Here is a 20,373-nt window from a genome sequence, read left to right as displayed (position 1 = left end):
CTCTCTGCATCCACAGAGTTTGTTGGAATTTACAGACAGACAGGTCCGTAGCTGGACAATATATCCAGAGACTAAAAAATATAAACGTGAAGTCTCTGAAATTACTGACATTTATTTTATTTATGTTTTTGTCCTGCTGTGTTTTTTTTTTTAATGTATTTCTATGCTCATAGTACTACTTGGTATACATTTGGCTTCCAAATTATTTTACATGATCCGCTGCAGTAATGATTGTAGCACTTTTTGATTCATTTTGGACACTCATTTTAAAATGTATGTCTAATTTGACTTGCCTGACAGTACGTGTCCACTAATCAGTGAGTAGAGCCCAGTTATTGGCTGTTGTCATGTGTCAATCAATAAATCCTGGCTTATTCATGATGAGCCTTTTTTAAAACTTAAACAAGCTAACAATCGCATCAGGAACCTGTAACTGCATATAACATATATATATTTACATATAACTGCTTTGGATTTTACTATAGGGTAAAAGTACAAAAAAAACAGATTTAACAGGGCAGGCCAGATTTCACGGTCCGTGGCGCGTTTTCCACGGCTGTGAATTTGGTAGGGCCCTAGTCATACTGTAAGAAGTTATTCCACTGTAAGCCTTCTATTGGAAATGTCTTGTATTGGAGTAGTCATGGATATTTAAATTATAAAAGAACTTGTTTATTCCTTGGAGTTGTTTCTTTTCCATGTATTTAACATAACAGTGAACATGGTGGTGCTTTTCTTCTGTTCAGTTTAAAATGGGGCATTTTGATTTTTAGTGGATTAAAATGGTTTGTGTGATGGGTTGAGCACTTGATTTTATGGGATTAACCTTGTCTTTATTGGATTGGTTGATTTTGATTAGTTTATTCTGGCAATTTTCTTTTCTAGCTTATGGCATAATTAGCCGACGTTATCCTGCAATTGATTATCGTATAATGTGATAACTGTTATTTTATTCCACCTTAGGACATATATTACTGTCTTTCTATTTAAAAGGAAAAGCTCATATAACGTTGACAGAAAACCATTTAATTCGAAGGTTACATGTCATAAAGTAAGTGAGAGTTACTGGCAACAAACTATTGCAGTAGGCTCAAGGTCGTGTCATGAATTCAAAGGGTAAGAAAGCTTTTCAGGAATACCAGCCCTGAAAGATCTGTTTTTATGATAGTATGGAGGCAGCTCCAAACATTCCTCAACATTTTATTGTTTTTTCTGTTTCTTAGTGCAGACTGAGGTAATAGTATGTGGTACATAATGTATAAGCAGTAGTTGAATGTTGTATGTATTGTGACCCAATACTGTTCAAATGAGGTAGTGTACACAGATCCATTTTTACATACTGTAGCGTCACATTTTCAGGAACATCATGGCCCTGTTTTTAGGGGGTTTGGGGTTAGCCAGGTTAGTGGAAATTAGCATCACATACTAACACCCATAGTTTTTTTTTATTTTTTATGATCAAACCCTTCCTTTTAATCGTCTGACATCAGATGAGATCAGAATAAAAAGGTTAAAAAATAGTAAATAAAAAAATTAAAAAACCCAAATCAGCTATGAAGGATAAATGCTTTGGACAGCTAATCTATACCACTTGGGACCAGACCTTCTTCAGATTAGTGATTTGTTTGGTTAGCGGATCTTAATTATTATCATTTTTTTCTGTAATTTGCTTGTATCCATTTAGTTTTAAAAGTTACTTTCTTAGGATGACCTGCACTGTACTATTGATGTACACTGTTCGTTATAATAGTTACACTCACCTGTGTGGAAATGCAGTTTCTACATACGCTGTCAGCATGCATTTCATAATGATAGTGAGGTTGGGATTATAGTTCCATTCGGAATACAAAAATCTGGATGTCTTTTTTCCACTGGCCACTTATGCCTTATACATTCATTTTAACTGCATGGACAGTATTGGGGGAGTATTTATATGGTTGGTTACTGAGCTTTGAAAATACAGAAGTACTCATCAGTACTACTGTGGGGTCAAGTTTTTCCTTATAACTGTGCTGCAGTATGTACAGGGCATATTCCTGTTCTGACAGAGTAGATCAGCATAGAAAACATGAATGTGGGAAGAGGGGTACCAGGAACTTAGGCACTCTTTAAACGTTGCAAAATTACTGTACCAACAAATGTATCCAGAAAGGTGAGGCAGATTTACTTACATTTTATTTATTCATATTCATATTCATATTCATATTATTATTATTATTATTATTATTATTATTATTATTATTATTATTATTATTATTATTATTATTATTTTACACAGCTCTGCAGGAAAGGCCTAAAAAAGGGAGGAATTTCTGCCTGACCTCACATCAGTTGAGGTGTCTTGCCCAACTCATGAAATCCCTTTTGTGCATGGAGGAAAGAATATTGGAACTTGCTACTGAAGTTTCCTTTTTGAACTGTGGAGGGGAGGCTGCCAGCAGCATACAAGGTATTTTATTGTCCTTTGTTTTTTTGTTTTTTTCCAAATACTTCATGGCAAGTTGTAATATACTAATTATATTGTAAAGTTTATTTTAATACCCCTAATAAACTCCTGGTTAATTGTAGTGTGATACCATGTAGTAGTCACTGAACCAATAAACTCACAATGTAGGCTGTGAAGTACTGTACTGTACCTACTTTACTCATCCAAGCAAAGCAGTACTACAGAGAGTTGCTGTGGTTTTTTATTTCACCTTCAGCCCCCATGCATTAACAGTGAATACCAGAAATTCTGCTTTTCTGAGTCATTTCAGAAGCAGACCCAAAGGAGGTTGAGAAAGGCCATTAGTTAGTAAGCCTGGTAAATATCAATCTAAGCTGAAACAATAGAGAATGACAAAGAGCAGACATAATAATATATTAAACAGGGAAGAAATTAAATATACTGAAGATTAAAATGGTATACAGCATCCCTTTAAATTCCTGTCCGGAACAGCTTGGTCCTGCACCCTATCATATCTCCAATTGCATGCAGTGGCTCTGCAATAGCAATACATGTATCTGTACTAAGGCAATATAATGGTTCTGTATTATAATAGTATCCCTGTTGCATTGTTATATGTTTTCTGTAAGGCATGTATAAAGTACATGAATACAGTACACGCACACAACATCCCTGTATTCAAGCAGCCATACATCCTTCCCCAGCACCTTAGGAAGGCTTGATGTAAAAACACCCAAGGTCTAAAAACAATATGGAAACTGACATACTTGCTAAAAAAGCAATATGCCTAGCAGTAAACTAATTTGTTAAGCAACTCAGGTACGGACCGCTTTTATATTACAGTATTCCTGATGGACTGCAGAAGTTAAAATTAAAGCTGTCAGTACATGTAGTCATTTATGTAAAGGTTACAGTAAAACCAAGACATGCAGAAATGGATGATTTACAGAGAAGTAAACATCTTTTAAAGGGCAGTTATTCAAGTCATTAATTTGGGCAATCAAATGTACTTAATTACTAGAAACTCATCAGATGTGCTTAAAGGTCAAAAAGTAAAGCAATCACAGAGTTGTTGTTTTTTTTCTGCCTTGGGTCACACTGCAAAAGATTGGCTTAGCTTGGATTCAAGACAGGAGCCCCTGGCTTGCAGTGTCACTACACAATACAACCATTCAAGTACAGGACCTGTATAACCAATCTGAACCAAGCTATTGCTTGTGGAAGATAGATGACATAGAATAAAATATGCTCACAAAAATGGACTTCAGTACTTTTATCTGGGGCAATTGTACTTTACATATTGCAGTATTTTTAATACTGTACATAGCTCTGATGTTGTTACCGTTACTGCTTCACACTCTCCGCTGGCTACCTATCTCTGCTTGCATCCAATTTAAGACCCTTGCTCTTGCCTATCACTCTATTCATCATACTGCCCCTTCTTATCTCCAATCCCTTGTGTCTCCTTATATTCCCTCTTGCCCTCTCCACTCATCCTTTACTGGCAGATTTGTAATGCCTTCTCTTCACTGTACTTCCTCCTGTGCTCGCTCCTTCTCTTCACTGTACTTCCTCCCGTGCTCGCTCCTTCTCTTCACTGTACTTCCTCCCGTGCTCGCTCCTTCTCTTCACTGTATTTCCTCCCGTGCTCGCTCCTTCTCTTCACTCTCCTTCCTCCCGTTCTCGCTCCTTCTCTTCACTGTACTTCCTTCCGTGCTCGCTCCTTCTCTTCACTCTCCTTCCTCCCGTGCTCGCTCCTTCTCTTCACTTTCCTTCCTCCCGTGCTCGCACCTTCTCTTCACTCCCTCCCGTGCTCGCTCCTTCTCTTCACTCTCCTTCCTCCCGTGCTCGCTCCTTCTCTTCACTCTCCTTCCTCCCGTGCTCGCTCCTTCTCTTCACTCTCCTTCCTCCCGTGCTCGCTCCTTCTCTTCACTCTCCTTCCTTCCGTGCTCGCTCCTTCTCTTCACTCTCCTTCCTCACATGCTCGCTCCTTCTCTTCACTCTCCTTCCTCCCGTGCTCGCTCCTTCTCTTCACTCTCCTTCCTCCCGTGCTCGCTCCTTCTCTTCACTCTCCTTCCTCACATGCTCGCTCCTTCTCTTCACTCTCCTTCCTCCCGTGCTTGCTCCTTCTCTTCACTCCCCTTCCTCCCGTGCTCGCTCCCTCTCTTCACTCTCCTTCCTCTCGTGCTCGCTCCTTCTCTTCACTCTCCTTCCTCCCGTGCTCGCTCCTTCTCTTCACTCTCCTTCCTCACATGCTCGCTTCTTCTCTTCACTCTCCTCACCCACTGGGATGACACAACAATCCATATCGAACAATGGCACTGCCAGGGATGGAGTGGATTAATTACACCATCTTATATAATGAGGGTTAATATAGATTGACTGGAGTTCAGTTATCATTTACTATATTCCATAATGTGCATTTGTTTCAAAACTGCTGGCACTATGTTTCTTTTATGGTGTTTGCTCTCATTCACACATCCATTCAAGAAAACCTATAAAAAACATTATTGAGCAAATCATATTTATAATATAAGACACAATTTTGTGTATGACTTTAAACAGCACTTGCTTTATTTAAAGAATGCTGTTTATCTATATAGGAATGTTGAAGAAAACATGTGAGGACACTGATATGACCCCAGCTGAGACCAGTAAGCAAACTGCTGAACAGCTACTACAGGTCACAGAGGTCAGTAGTAGCTTTTCTACCAAGAGTATTCTTTTTGTCGTCTTCTTTCAAATTATTTATTGAAAATTAGGTTTTAGTTTTTTGTTTTTGTTTAGAAGTTTCTCAAAGAAAAAGAGGCTTTTCGTTAACTGTTTACAATTAGGAAGCAATAGGTTGCAATACAATAAATAATGATTTACCATAGATAGATAATGTGGTATTACATGTTGCTATTTTGAGTTCTGTTTCAACCATAATCTTAATTATTGTTTAGTTAGTCCAATAAAAGGTATCACATCTCCTTCTCTTTGTCAACCGCAATCTAGAATTTGTGCGTTAAATCTCTTTGGGACATACTTTTTGCGTGAACACAGGACGAGGCACTAAACTAAACATTTGTCAACTTGACTTTCCTGTATTTGATATAGTTTCTCATATTTATATCTTTTGATTTCAAGTTTTAGATGACCTCTTGTTTTATACAAGTAAGAATGACTGAATGCTCTTTGTAAAACCATATCCATCAATTTGTTAAAAATGTTAACTAGCAGATCTGGTTGAGTTATTGGAGGGACATAATGCCTCCAAAGTTTTGTCACCAGGATCTTTTTCAAAATAACTAACAAACTTGACATTGCTTTTTATTTTTTCTCTCTCTTTCCAGCCTGCTGTTTTGGAGTTTGATTGGAGGTGTGCTTTCAAAGACCTTGCTCCTGCTGTAGCCCACTGTGTCAAGGTGGTGCTGGAAGACATCTGTGTGAAGAGGTTACAGCAGGAGGAGAACTTCCACTCATCAGACTCCTCGAGGGTCATGGATCTTTGCAGTCTGCAGCAGGACGATCAGATCTGCTTGCCAAGCAGGACAGAAGAACCACCACAGAGAATTGCCAAGGCAAGTATTGGAAAACACCGTTTAACACAGCCCTTGATATTACAGTCTACCTTTTTGTAGGTTTTTGTGTGGGTTTAAAAAATCTCAAAATAGAATAGAATACCTTGAGTTTAACATGAACCTGTCTCCCTGTAGCGATCTGTCTATAGTGAATGTAAGAAATAGCACTCTAAGTCAAAAGTCTTGATTAGTTTGCCCAATAACCGATTAGTGCAGGATACTGTTGTAGTCATGATTGTCATGTCATCCATGTATGCTCTAATTGGTGAGAGTCGCGTTCCAGAAGCCAAGCGCTCTCCTCCCACTACCCATTTTGAAGCCCTAATAATTACTTCCATTGCCATGGTAAAAGTCAGTGGAGAAATTGTGCAACCTGACATTATTCCAATTTCTAGACATTGCCATGTAATGGTGAATTCTGAAGTTGAAAAACAAAATTGCAAATCTCCAAAGTAGACTTTCACTAAGTTTGTTATTGAACTCGGTACACTGAAAAAATCAAACAATCACTTAACTGCAATTAGACTTATATCAGCATCTTTAGTGCTGTCATTGATTACTATTACATTGAATATATAATTATTCTTATTAGATATAAAACAAATAGGTGTCTCGCAGGTTGTAGTGTTTCAACACAAATTCTAATAAGGCTTGGCCTATTCCGATAAAGGCATTCTTCCTCTGTCTGTTGAAAACATATTCAACAGATAGCCACATACTGTAATAGATAACTTTTCCTAATTACCTGTGGGCATCCTAAAGAAGTGGGGGAAGTACTGTACATACATTTTACACAATGAATTTGCCAGTATTACATTATATTAATAAAGTGTAAACTTGAATGATGGAATAGTGTTGGATACAAATAGTTCAATATTATTCTTTCATAGAGCTACTGCTGTTTGAAGTTTCTTTTGAAATGATCCATTATCTACTGTTGCAGTGCATGGACATACATGTGAAAGCATTAGAATATAATACATGTAAATAAGACAGCGATCCCTGTGTTTATATCCTCATTGATTATCTTAGACTTCCTTGTTCTTTATGTACCATACCAGTTTTCATAAATGGTGTTTTGTATTGCATACCTTAGAAAGATAGCTTTTATTGCAAACCAGTGACTGAATTTTGAATTCTAATGGTTATCAGTATGTTATCTGTAGGTCCTCCCTATAAAACAAGATACTTTCATCCCCAGGGTTATGAACGTATTTATTTAAATGTATTTAGATTTTGAGAGTACTTTGAAGAACAGCACAAGGGCTTCTATTCGGAGGCTGCAGCCTTCATAGAACAAAAGGGCATCATTTGGCATTAGATCAAAAGGACATTTCCAGAGATGTCTTTGTTTCTTCAGGACACATGGCACATTGCACCAAGAGACAGACAGCAATAAAGCAACCAAAACTTGCATTTCTACAGCCATCATGTCCTGTAACAGTGTGGCTAATAGGGGGTCTATAATAATCCCCAAAACACTTGAACCAAAATATATGAACAGCTAAAGCTAGTTAGTGTACTTTCTGTGATAGCCCACAACATGCTGTATATTGAAGCATTTCATATGTTATAACTCATTTGTTATGATTCTAGTCATTTCCTGTGGTATTTCTACTATGCCTCTTGGAAAAAGTACAGTTGTGTTACAGAATGTGGACCAGATAACTGCTGGGATCCACAGATCATTCCTTAGAGGATACAGGTACTACTGTCAATGTAGTCCTATGGAAACCCAGCAGGCAGCACTGGTAGACATCTGTACTTCATTTCATGTTTCACCAACACTGTGTGATGATAAGCAGAATGATTCATGATGATGCAGATACATAGATTTAAAAAAAAAAAAAGTTTTGTACTTGTTTTGTTCTACAGCATATGCTCACAAAATCATTTAGACCTATACATTACATGTATTTTAAGGGGAAAAAAATAGCATGCAAAAAAAATGCGTGCAAAGGTTTATTTTTAGTTCTTTGTAATTTGATATTTTTCCAATAAAACTTTATAGCTGGGCATAGATCCGATTAATGTGTTTATAACATTATATACTATAAGTTATTTCTTAATACTAATGCTGTAACTCGATTGCCTAACAGCTGTGTCACAGCGAGGTAATAAAAAATGTACTCAAATGTTATGAACCATTATTTTAGCAAGAAATGATTAAAACCTTTTGTCAAATATTTTACTGTAATGTTATAAAAATAGAAATTTCATTCCTAAGGTACGCCATCTATCAGCCCCCTTTTTGGCGCCTGCTTCAGAATCCTCTGGGCACTGCACATAAAAAGTGTTTTAAAAGGATTAAGTTCAGTAACTTTTCTTTAGTCATTTCAGGTGTTTTTTTTCTTTGTGTCCAGATCATATGCATCGTAACTCAGTTATAATGACATATAAATATATCATTAAGAACAGTATGTATTTATTAACATTTGACATACCTTGATCTGTTGTAGCTTTAGCAACACCCACATATGGTGAAAATAGCTTTTTTATTAAAGGAGCAAAAAAAGCTATAAGCTGTGAAACCCATAGTGGCAGCTGCATTCCTATAGTTGATCTTCAGGATGTGCTTGTGTTGGGTATTTGGTTACTGTTTTTAACTCAATTACAGGGAAGTTGTTAGGATCAAACCCACCGCAAGATCTTAGTGACTAAATGCAATGGCTGTCTGATGTCTGTAGTGGCCTGTGTGTATAGGGTTAAGCTGGTCCTAGCCCATTGTTGTACAGTTCTAAAATAGAGAAGGTAGCTTAACAGCATTGTCTTGCTGAGGCAATTCAATTGGGAAGTTTTTTGGTGGTTTCAGTGCCTGTACTATACCTGTATAGTTCATATTCTAGGGAAAACAAGGACTCTTAAGTCATTTTTGACCCAATGTCTTCTGGCAGTACCTATACACACTAGATAGAAAGAGAAACTATATAATAATATAATAAAAAAAACTAATATAAAAACAGTTTTATCCAAAAAAAACTAAAGGAGGCACAGTGCATATATCAGTTCTTGGCACCAGTTCTGAATTCAGAAATGTTGAGCTCAGACACCTGCTCAGATACACAATTTTCGCCACCAAGTATTGGTCAGCATAACTCATTTTTTATCGCTTCCAGTAGGGATGGCTGTAAAATGTTCTTGAAACCAAATGCACTTCCTGTTTCTGAACCAAGGTGGAGACAGACTGGTCTGAGCCTAATTGTTCTCAGCCTCTCCTAGCTAACTGTAAGGTCTAGTATTCGCTGGTACGCAGCTGAAATCACAGCTATTTGTTTTAAGATGCATTTGCTTCAGTTACACAAATTGGGATTAAACCTTTGTATTAGATTTATCCAAACCTACATAAAACGTTCCCAAATGCGCAGGCAACATTAACCAAATCAACAAAACCATATGGCTCTTTTTTTTAAAGAACCATTATTACAGTTATGTTCAAGTGTAGTTTTGCCATTTTATCTAAAACAGTAATTTGACTGTCAAGGTATTTAATAATCAGAAAGATTGACCTCAAGGCTCTTTCCAGTGTGACACAGACTTGTATAAATTACACTTTTTGTTGTCGGGTCTTTTGGAATAACTTAATGCCACATTTATTTTTCTCCCCCCCCCCCACCTCCAGTTCTGCGCTGACATCATGGAAGAACTCGACATGTTGCTTCCACTTGCCCTGGCGTGCAGAAAGGACTTTCTGCAGGAAATTATAGAAAACTTTGTGGAGGTCTGCAGCAAAGTAACAGCAGCTGTTCTTACAAGGCTGGAGGAGAGGAGTAAGGAGGTTCCCTTGAAATCGCCTATTCAAAACCTGCACACCCTGCTCTCCACTGCCATCCATGTCCTCCAGCGTTTGACCCAGTATGAGGCCAGGCTGAAGGGTGCTAGCTGCAAGTGAGTCTGTTCAAGTGAATCACTCCACATGAGTGAAATGGGTGCAAATGCTAAAGAGCAAGTAGCTCCTGAGCCAGATTTGTAATCCCCCTTGACCTACAATACCGTTTATGGAGATGTGGGGTGAAAAGGAGGAGGAGGAGTATTACACAACCCCTAAATGAAGTGTGCAGTGCAGCAGCAGCTTCTAAGGTGTTGAAAGAAAGCTTTTGGAAAGTGATTAAACGCTGCCTTCAAAGACTTTTCCATGGGTTTGTCAATCTTTTTTCTGGCAGTTAGTATCTTTGCAGACACTTGTTTCGTGCAAGCAACTTGCTGATTCATCCCTTATGTCTGTTGCTTTACTGATCAAGGTTAGTGCCAAAAATTGTAGGGCTCCCAGATCTACAGGTATTCTTCCTCTACTTTGCAGAATGCAGTATGTACAGTTCTTAGATAGAGCTGTATCTGAACATGCTTAGTAGTCCTTTCTATTTATGTGTAGGGCATTTAAAATCACTCCACGCTCCAGTGTAATTTATTATGGTTTATATGTGTATTGCAAATATCAGTAAACCGTTAACTGGTTCCACAAATACCAATTGGCACTAATTCTTGATTGCTTTACCTTAATTTAGGACGTCCTATGTAATGTTTTTTTCTCTTGAACATTTACATATTTGTAAATAATTTTATTGCATACTATGGCATCTAGGTCTATTTAAAACTGTATTGGGTAGTAGTTACAGGTCTGTCAAAAGTTTATTAAATGCCATTGCTGTTTCTACTAGCTGGGGTCAAAAATCATCAAGTTAGGTGTAAAGGGTTAAATATCTACAAAATGTGTGTGGTGGGGGGCGGGCACAATTGTGTCAGCATGGAACTCCCTCAAATTGGAGAGGTCATGGATCACCATCCTGCATTAATTGTCGAGGTCTGCTGATGTTTATCAGCTTAGAGTTGTTGTTAGGTGATCTTTGTGGGAATGACCTAAATATTAACTGAAGGAAAGTCAAAATTAAGTACCGTTAGCTGCTCTTTTGGCTGTTGTTATTTTTAGTATACATAGCATGATTTCCATACTGCAGTGTAGGAGAATAGGAAGGAGAATACGGTATGGTCTTGGTTAGACTTCGGGTCTCAGGGTCTACTCAAGGTAGCTACCGAGTGTGTGACTTTAGCAAGGCACCATCTGATTGTGCCCCAGACTTGGGGTGTTTGTTGATTAAATCTAAGGCTGCATTCACAGTGGGTCCATTTCAAACAGACTCGGTCTGGTTTGTTTAGTTTGAAACAATGTATCAATGTGCTTGCTGTTCACACTTATCTGAGAGCAAAGGGACCAAGTTCGTTTGGATGCCAGCTAAAGTTTTCATTTTTTTCAGGACCTAGGTCATTTGTGTTAACAATGCATTTTTCAAGTGCCCTTGGTTCTTTTATCTGGTGTGTGAACAGGATGTTTACAATATCCTACAAGGTATATTGAAAGATGACAGCTATTGATGTCTTCCTCTGGTTTTTAATATATTGCAGCGTGCACGGGTGTAGGGGTCAGGGCTGATAGGTGGCACAATCTAAACAGGAAGACAATCCCGATTGCTCCTGCAAGGGAGCCCGGCTCTTTTGTACAGCGATATCGGTGCTATGCTTCAAAGCGGGAGGTCCCAGGTTCGCATCCAACCTCCCCCTGTGAGAAGCCCCTGCCTGCAGGAACCGAGGTTCACCACAATATCGTGTATTAAATTCTTACACGTTGCTGTAGAAGAAAGCACTGGGGGAGCTAATTTAATGAATGCATTTCTTGAATGCCTACAGTAGGAGAATGCAGTTTACACAATTCTGCATGGCATTAGAGAAAAGTGAATATATTTTAATATTTTTGTGAGTTTTGTCCAATTCGGCTTAGGTTTTGGTGATCAGATTTTCTACCAGAGCTTCAGTTTCTCACACTGTCCATGTAGTTTAGGATTACCAGATTTCCACAGAGAAAACCGGGGATGTTTTTTTTTCTTCAATTCATTGCATTTATTTAGCCGTGGCAACTCTGACGCTGTTTACAAAAAATAACAGTATATAAAATAACATAATAATAGTTTAAAAATTAAACATTGGGTAAATGTATTGCAGATCGTAACAACTCATTATTTTCTTTATATTGTCATCTAATCAAAACATGTTAAATGTACAAAAAGCCAGATTTAAAAAAATAGATCATCTATTGCCATTTAAAAATATGGTATACACATAATCAGAATGATTAAACAAATAATCCACACAATAGTTTATTTTATTTTTGAATGGCGCTAACACACAACCTAATACATTACTCTGCTATTAACTTGCTAAGCACGCTGATACATTTGTACGTAAAAAAAAAAAAAATTACAATTGCAAAACAGGGACGATTAACAATTTTACTGTTTCCTCAGGGACAAAAAACGAAGGCTGAAAACCTGTGACAATCCCAGTTTTCCTGGGATGTCTGGTAACTCTAATGTAGTTCCCTGAGACATTTTTAGTTTTTTGCTCTACTTGTTTCCTCACAATATGAACCAAACCGCAAAATGTTTGCTTTCTACTCAGGTTACCTTATAGTTAGTTTCCTATGTGCAAAAGGTCCAGCAGTTGTTCACATTGACGTTTAGCAAGTGAACCAGACTCAGTGTGTTTGCCAAACAGACCAGACCACCTCTTTAGGTGGACTCGGTATGGTTCGTTTCCCAAGCGGACTTTGTTGTTCATGCTTCACATCAAACGTACCGAACCGTATCGAGTGCAGACCAAACCCTCTAAACGGACCCAGTGTGAACACAGCCTTAGATTACTGTTGTGGCAATAAAAAGCGTTTGGCATCTTGACTTATGGGAGTAATTGTGTATTATTTAGCACACCCCACCTCCTGCTTTCCCTCTTTTAATACATTGCTCAATGGGGAGCAACTACAAGACTGCACTGGCTTTCAACTTTTCTACTCATGTAATTTATAATAATTTATTTCAAACCCATATCTTGGGATCCTTCCAAGAAAGAAAAAAAAAGAAAGGAAATACACAACTTGATTGAGATTTAAATCAAGGAAGGGGGTTGGTTGAGATTGCGCTTAGAAAGCTATGGAATCGATAGCTGACAAGTTTACGTTTCAGTCCAGTGAAATTGTCAGTGCTGTGCCAAAAACACTACAATCCAATATTTGGGTTATAAAAAATATTAATATCTGTATAAGTGATTTGTTGAAAAACACATGTAGGTTTTCAAAGAGCCAAGAGTTGGGGGAGCAGACTTTTTTTTAAGTGACTGTGAGCGCTAACACAAGCACATGGAGGAAATGAATGATTGATAGCTAATAATCAGAACCATTTGTAGCGCCGGGGATTATTACCTCCTACCAACCAGGCTTTAAATCTCTCTGGCTCTTTGATCTCCCGCACAGGCCCCTCTTCCCTCTATCAGTCCAGAGGTACCAGGAATTGATCAGCGCCCTCCAGGATCAAGTTACCAGCTACTGCGTCACAGTCTGCACTACGAGCATCCTGCAGGATCCCGAGAGCCACCACTGGGATGACCCCAAGGTTTTTTATGAGGTGCGAGGTTAAGCTCACTATCCCTCCTTTTTTCACAAATGTGTTTTTATACTGTCTATCTGTGCTATCTAATTAGAAACAGGGGATTACAATTAAAATTATATTAAAAAAATTATATTTTAAAAAAATGTTGGCATAGTTGCCGGAAGAGGTTGCAATTGTATTAACAATGAAAAACGTTTATTATATTTGTATTGGATCATATTTATAATCCTTTGTAATTGAGATCCAGCCGTAGACATCATCTTGTATAATACAAGCCAGCTGTTTATGTCTTAAGGTTGTTTTTTTTTTTAAGCCTTTTGTATGTGGTAGCAGATGTTTAATTGTGAAGGGCTAATAAAATGGCTAGAACGGAGAAGGGTTTGTGAAGTTAAATGAAGTGATTATTGGGAAATAAAAATGTTTAATTTCAATGTTACCTAATGTATATGCTCATGTACCAAGTTTGTCCTGGGGCAGGCTAGTGTTTCTGGTAATTGAAAGAAATTAGATAAAATTCAAAGTAAATTAAAAAAAGGGTGGTGTTTTCACTTTTAAAAGTGGCAACCTTACAAGCGATGCTGATGGAAACTGCTTTTGTTTTACTGCAGGCTTGTACAGTTGTGTAAACCTTTATTGAGTATGAGTGGCTGAAACTGTATATCATTCCTTCAGACAGAAAGTCACAATTACCCTTGAGACGTAGCAGTGAAAGACATTGACATTTTGTTAGCATTTTACCATGCCAACAATTTCTTGATAATCTTGGAATTTCTTCTGTTTACATATTTTTGAAAATATTAACAGATGTCGTCAAAATTACAACTACAGTGGTGACAGCCTCAATGTCCAAGTCCGACACCATTGTGTAAATGCAGCACTGGAGGGCTGTTGACAACTCTAAAGGGAGCAGCATGTGTTGAGCAGAATGAGGTTTCAGTACATTAAAGATAGTGCCACATCCAGTCATTTCTTAAAAATGTTGTTCGAAGACAGATGTTATGGAGCTGTTTGGTTTGTCATATCAGTTACTTCAGTACCACTTATTTCTCTATGATTTGAACAAATACTTTTTTTGATTGATATAGAAGTAGTAAAAAAAAAAGTTCGTACAGCATAACACTTGATATTCCTGTAGAAATGCCTCAACTTCGTTGTGGAAACGTCTTGATTACATTACATTTTTGCTTCTCTTTTATATTTCCTATACTGTGAATATTCTGTTTTGGATGATTAATATTGTAATGCAGTACATGGCACTGGAATAAAGGAGTAGCGAAAACAAAAACTTTATTAAATGGCACAAGAGCAGTGGGTGAACAGTTACTATCCGTCAACACAGGAATAAAACAAAGTGCGTGTGTTTTTTTAAATTTATTTAAGCAAGTCATTTTTAAGGGAGTTCAACTTTATGGATGACCTATACACTGTATTTTTCTGCTTGAAAAAACACAACTTTTTTCTTTTTACCCCTAGAAGAAAAGGCATTTAATTTAAATTTTGACGTTAATTAAAGTCTGTACACACATTGATAAGCCCGTAAAACAGAAAGCTGTCTGCTCTCGGTTACATTTGGAAGCCAAAGCTTGAAAAAAAAAAAAAAAAAACTGGCACAGGAAAGCTTGACTACAGGAAATCAGGTAGCACCTGATGCTTTTCTTTGGCTAATGTAGTTTTAGAAAGTGTATCCGTTCAAGTAGCTCTGAAGTGCATATATCCATTTGCAAGCTGTCATATAAGCATTAATTATCTGATTTCATTACATTTTGGTCATGTCTCTAGCAAATACTAATTAAAAAAATAATAGTTTTGCGAGGCTTTTGTGCTGGTCATCAGTCTGATAAATTACTGTGTGGATGTCTTTTTGGTTTTGCAATGCAAATAGATCATGTCCCTTGGCCATTAAAGATGTTCTACATCTTGTCAATACTTTTCCTTGGTCACCCACATAAACTCTCCAGCTATTTCCTTACAGCCTGAACTAATTAGATTTCCAGGAACCAGACTTTTTTGTTCTGGGAATCTGTTGTTGTCTAACGCATGCATGGTTTTGCCAGGGGGAGAGGTGCTCGTTTTCCATCCAGATGTGGCACTATTACCTCTCAGCTCTGCGGCATGATCTCTGGAGTGTGCTTCCTCCCAGCCTTGCCCAGGAGATCCTAGCACAGGTGCTGAGCCAAACTTTGGAAATGTTAGTGCAGAGGTACTCACAGGCACGCCCGACGTATAGGAGGACCTTACAGATCAGGTACTGTGGCTGCTGTTACTTCAGTTATTAAGTTGCAATACTTGTACTGGCTCCCTTTTTAAAAATTGCATAGCAATTGTGAGCTGTTTTGCTTTTGCTATACATTACTGTGCATTTACTTAGCTTTTCTATACTTGCAGGAAATTACAGTATGCAAGGCAGGGCAACTGTATTTATTGCCTGTGATGTTTTTTAATATGTGGAAAACAATTGTAATGTTTCATTTATTGATTTTAAGTAATTTTTACTTTATCATGCTTAACTGTCTATATTGAGAGCAAAAGTTCAGGGTAGTTTCCCCCTCTTCTACTAATCTATTACTCCAGTTGTAGTGTATTAGTGTATTTAATAACACAGTCCCAGACTTAACATTTCATTTTAAAAACTAGACTTTTTCCTTTTTAAAGTTTGCTAAGCAGTGACATCTTAATCATTTTTAGATACAGCGTGAAAAAATTGTTTAATACTGTCTGGCAATTCAACTGATATAGACCATATGTTGTATTCATCATCATATTTCAATTCCTTTAATAACTGTAGAATAATACCCTAGTTTTGAATTCCCCTTTAGCTATCTATAATGGCATGTCTTCCTTATACTAATAAAAAGGGAGGTTTGTGTTCTGTTGGTCTACCTCCACAGTATTATTTTACCTCAACAGGACTGATATTACAGCCATACTGCTGTGCACTGAGAACCTGATCTGGTCACTCTGTAGTACAAGAGAGGAGCTGCTTCATCCAAGTAGAGATATCTGTCCCTGGATCTTTTCTATTCACAGCCACTGCAATCACCTGCTTACTGCGCTGGCCATTGTAACTTCACCCCTGCACAGTCTCTTTGAGTAAGTGTTTTACAGATGTGTACAGATGAACATTTTCATTTGTAATTTGTAAATAAACCTAAAAAAACCTTCCATTTCCTGGAATCAAATCAGGTGAAATCATGAGCCTGTTAAGTCAATTAAGTGTTAGTCAAGAACTATTAACAAAAATGTCTCCTGTTCTCTCCTTGTATACTTCGATACACCCTCAAGTTATCTCTTTATTATAAAGAGGGCTTCTGATTTTCTGTGTTTTCTGCCGACTTTTCTACTCTCCTTTAAAAATTCAATTGATTCCTGTTAAGCCTGAGAAATGTGTTTAATAGTAAAATTGATTTAATTTACGAGGGGTTTTCTATGAAACAAATAAATTGGCTTTTCAATTGTCTTACTTTTTCATTTCAAAGGAGAAGCGACACCTCTTTATTAATGTAAATACAGTCACTCAGAACGATTGTAATAAAGTGTGTCCAGCATAAAATACTTTTCATTATAGCTTTAATAAAGATTAGTCGCTGTTAACATGTTCAGTCATGTAAAGACTCATTTTTATAGATCAGCTTTTTTAACCTGATCTAGATATAAAGTTTCTGTTATGTATTTTTATCTGCTAACTTTGTATTTTATTTGTTATTTTTATTGATTTTATTTTTGTCCTATCTAGATATTTGCTATTTATTGTTATTATTAATATCATTGTATTTTGTTAATTGTGTGGTTATACTGTTCTGTCTTGTTTTTTATCATGATACATACTGTCTGTAAAGTGCTTTGAGATACCATAGTATGAAAGGCGCTATATAAATAAAATAAATAAATAAAATAAATAAATGTTGCGATCTGGTTAGTACATTCTGCTTGTTAATCAAAAGGCTTGATTAAGGCTTGGCCTATTTAAAAGCCAATTTAGTTGTTTCGCAGAACAAACCCATAATTCAGTTTTACTATTAACATGTTTCTCAGTTGTGATTAAGATACACAAATGGCTTAACAGGTATCAATTGAATTCTTAAAGGAGAGTAGGGGTAAAGCACCAACAGTCAGAAGCACTAATTACATAGTAGCCACTTGACCATGGTTTTACTAAAATTACAAAAAATGTAATTGTTAAAAATAAAATAGTTGGGGTCTGCACAGAGCTATTCAGCTTTTATCTCGGTTGGGGTTACAGGAGGTGTGTTTTGATCCCACCACAAAGCCAGTCGTCTCTTTGCACCCAGTGGGAGCAAAACAAAATACAACGTAACACTCCCAGTGATGCGTCCAGATTCAGAAACAACACTTGAGTAATAGTTATCATTTAAGCATGGCTAGGTAATGGTTGCTCATATTGAGAAAGCGTACTTAAGCGAGCACTAACACTCAAGGGTTGATTCCAGTTATAGCTGAAAGTCCTAATTCATGTCCAGGCTACTTTATGCAAATTAAGTCAAATTCACAATCTAGTCCAGTCTGGGCATGGCGTTATGATTTGATCAATTTTTATCTTTTTTGCTGTTTTACTTTTGCTGTTGCAACATGTGGTTAAGGATTTGGACAACTTAGTCAATATAAAGGAAGACTTACAAACAGAATTCAGAGGAATTTGGGGCCATGGATAGATATACCAAACCTTTACATATTAATAAAAGGGTCTGTCTGTTAAAATGTTGCATTTAATTTTAAGTTCAGATTCATTTATCTGAGGTTATTGATGACTTGAAAAAGCAGCTGAACGTTTTCTTTGTGTTGCTTATTTAGGACATTTCAGAAGGGTCCGGGTGACCTTTCCTCTCTATCGACTTCAGAAAACTCTAGCTACCATCTCTTACAGTGGCTGCGTTTCATTAAGTCATCTTTGTTCTCTCAAGAATCTCTCGGGTAAGTATTTCCCTTGTTAAATTGCTTCCGTTCAGGTGTGCTTTAGCTGGGCTCAGTAAGAATGCAAGAACTTTTATACACTGTGCATTTTGTGTTGTTTGTACCAATACTGAAGACTATTGCAGACGTGGAGCATACTTCCAATACTGATACATATAAATACATGCAGAATTAATATTGAAAATGTCCTGTACAGCACTTTGATATACTTTGTGTGTGAAAGGCACTATATAAATAAAGTATTGATTGATTAATTAAATATACATAATACATACAAGTACTGTAATAAAGTGTCATATGGATAGGGCCAAATCTGGGTAATTTGATGACTAAATTGGAGTAAATCTATGTTATTGTATGTGTGTGTGCACATCTTTTTTTTTTCGATTTAGAAAAATGACCAGTATTGGAGCATACATATAATTGAATTTATACGTACTGCACTTGTTTGATTAACTTAAATAAATCAGCTCTAGTGTACTGTACTGTACTGTATGTAAATAAGGGTTTGTCAAGTTACGCATGTGCCACAGTAAAAAAGACATTGTGGTGCATAGATGTGATGTAATATAAATTGTTCACATGACTTCCTTCTAGACTTGCAGTGTTGTGAAATTTGAGAATGATCTGTCAGGTTAAAACATAATGTTCTTAATTCAAACAGCAGGATGCACAGTATTTTTTATTGCTGCTGTTATTTTTTGGCCCATGAGCTAAAAGCAGCTAAAAACAGATTAGGACCCAAATTCATTCATTCATAAAAAAAATACAATCCTTGCCTCGTAGAACAAAAATGTGCATGGTTCTACAAAAGAGATAAGTGAGGTTGTGCTGTATCTCTTATGTATTTGGCAGTTTACCAAATGCTAATTTGCTTTTAGCTAGTCAAGATTAGATGTAATTCCTTTCCTGAGCTGACTTTAAGTAAGCAAGCATGAAGGTATTTGCAGACTAATCTTGGAGGAATTGACATTTAAGGAAGTTAGCATTACATTGACGGTTTAAGGCTATTTATTTCATAGATAAATTAACTCCCATCTTTGTCTTTATATTACTTTTCTTTTTTTTCTATAAAGGACATTGTCAGCTGATGAAATAGCTTCCCAGTGCCATCTGAAATTGATGTTATCCCAACCAAGTTGTAATCTGAGCTTGTTGCTGCAAACACTACTTCATAACCGCTGCCTGATACTAAAAGTGTTGCTAAAGATTTCAAGTAAGAACCTGTTCAGTACTTTCAATTTGTTCATCTATCAACAGGATGAAAGTCCAGAAGAAAATGGTATTGTACATACTAGAATGGTGGATTTTCCAATGGATTTTGAGTATATACTGTAATTAATAGAACATTAAGACATTGTCTAATATAGTTTTCTTTGGGTCAAATTTACTAAATTTTGGCTGCAGTGCAATTTATATGCAATTGATATAAAACAAATTACAAGCAACAATGTAACTACCCTTCAATTAGTTTTTTTTTTTATATAATGCAGTCTAAATAAATTTGGTCTATAAAGTTTGATTACTTTTGTGACAATATAAAATCATAATTTATGTGTGTCACAAATAGTTGGCAACAATTACCAATTCATTTTTAATTTGTACCAGTACTACTATTTATGGGCTTGATTCACAAAGATCCCTGGTTACACAGGTTAATAGTCCAGGTAAAATATATGCACATGAAGAAATGAATATGCACAGCAAGGAAAGCTTACCTTTTTAGTCCACTCAGCTCAGTCCAGCTTGGCAGCTTGGCTCTATAGGTATTTACACTGTATCTAATTCACAACAGTAATAATCATAATCATTCTAGTACTACTACGACTACTACTACTAGTAGTAATAATAATAATCTGAAAACACACGCACTGAATGCAAACTGTCAAGCTGCAGAGTTTTAAATGTTGTTTTTGTATCGAACTTTTCAAATACTGTACCTTTTATTTTCCGAACAGATGTCTAATAGGTTTGGAGGAAGCTTTTCAATTACATGTACACATAG

The 20,373-nt window shown here is 36.7% G+C and overlaps 1 protein-coding gene across 8 annotated transcripts in view; it reads left to right on the top strand.

The window, feature by feature from the left end:
• Positions 1-20,373, top strand: part of LOC131697412 (uncharacterized protein KIAA0825-like) — a 108,135-nt gene that overhangs the window by 20,052 nt on the left and 67,710 nt on the right. For all 8 annotated transcript variants that reach the window (XR_009307256.1, XM_058986135.1, XM_058986089.1 and 5 more), the window contains exons 6-14: positions 2,279-2,449; positions 5,050-5,138; positions 5,782-6,009; positions 9,629-9,894; positions 13,304-13,454; positions 15,494-15,684; positions 16,347-16,529; positions 18,249-18,368; positions 19,445-19,584. Coding sequence is in view for 7 of the 8 variants with exons in the window: in XM_058986135.1 (XP_058842118.1) it covers positions 2,279-2,449; positions 5,050-5,138; positions 5,782-6,009; positions 9,629-9,894; positions 13,304-13,454; positions 15,494-15,684; positions 16,347-16,529; positions 18,249-18,368; positions 19,445-19,584 (1,539 nt within the window). In the remaining variant the exon portion in view is untranslated. The remainder of the gene's footprint in view (positions 1-2,278; positions 2,450-5,049; positions 5,139-5,781; positions 6,010-9,628; positions 9,895-13,303; positions 13,455-15,493; positions 15,685-16,346; positions 16,530-18,248; positions 18,369-19,444; positions 19,585-20,373) is intronic.

The sequence above is a fragment of the Acipenser ruthenus genome, chromosome 1 (assembly GCF_902713425.1).
Source record: "Acipenser ruthenus chromosome 1, fAciRut3.2 maternal haplotype, whole genome shotgun sequence".
NCBI classification, from domain to species: Eukaryota; Metazoa; Chordata; class Actinopteri; order Acipenseriformes; family Acipenseridae; genus Acipenser; species Acipenser ruthenus.
This window is presented reverse-complemented; position numbering and strand designations above follow the sequence as displayed.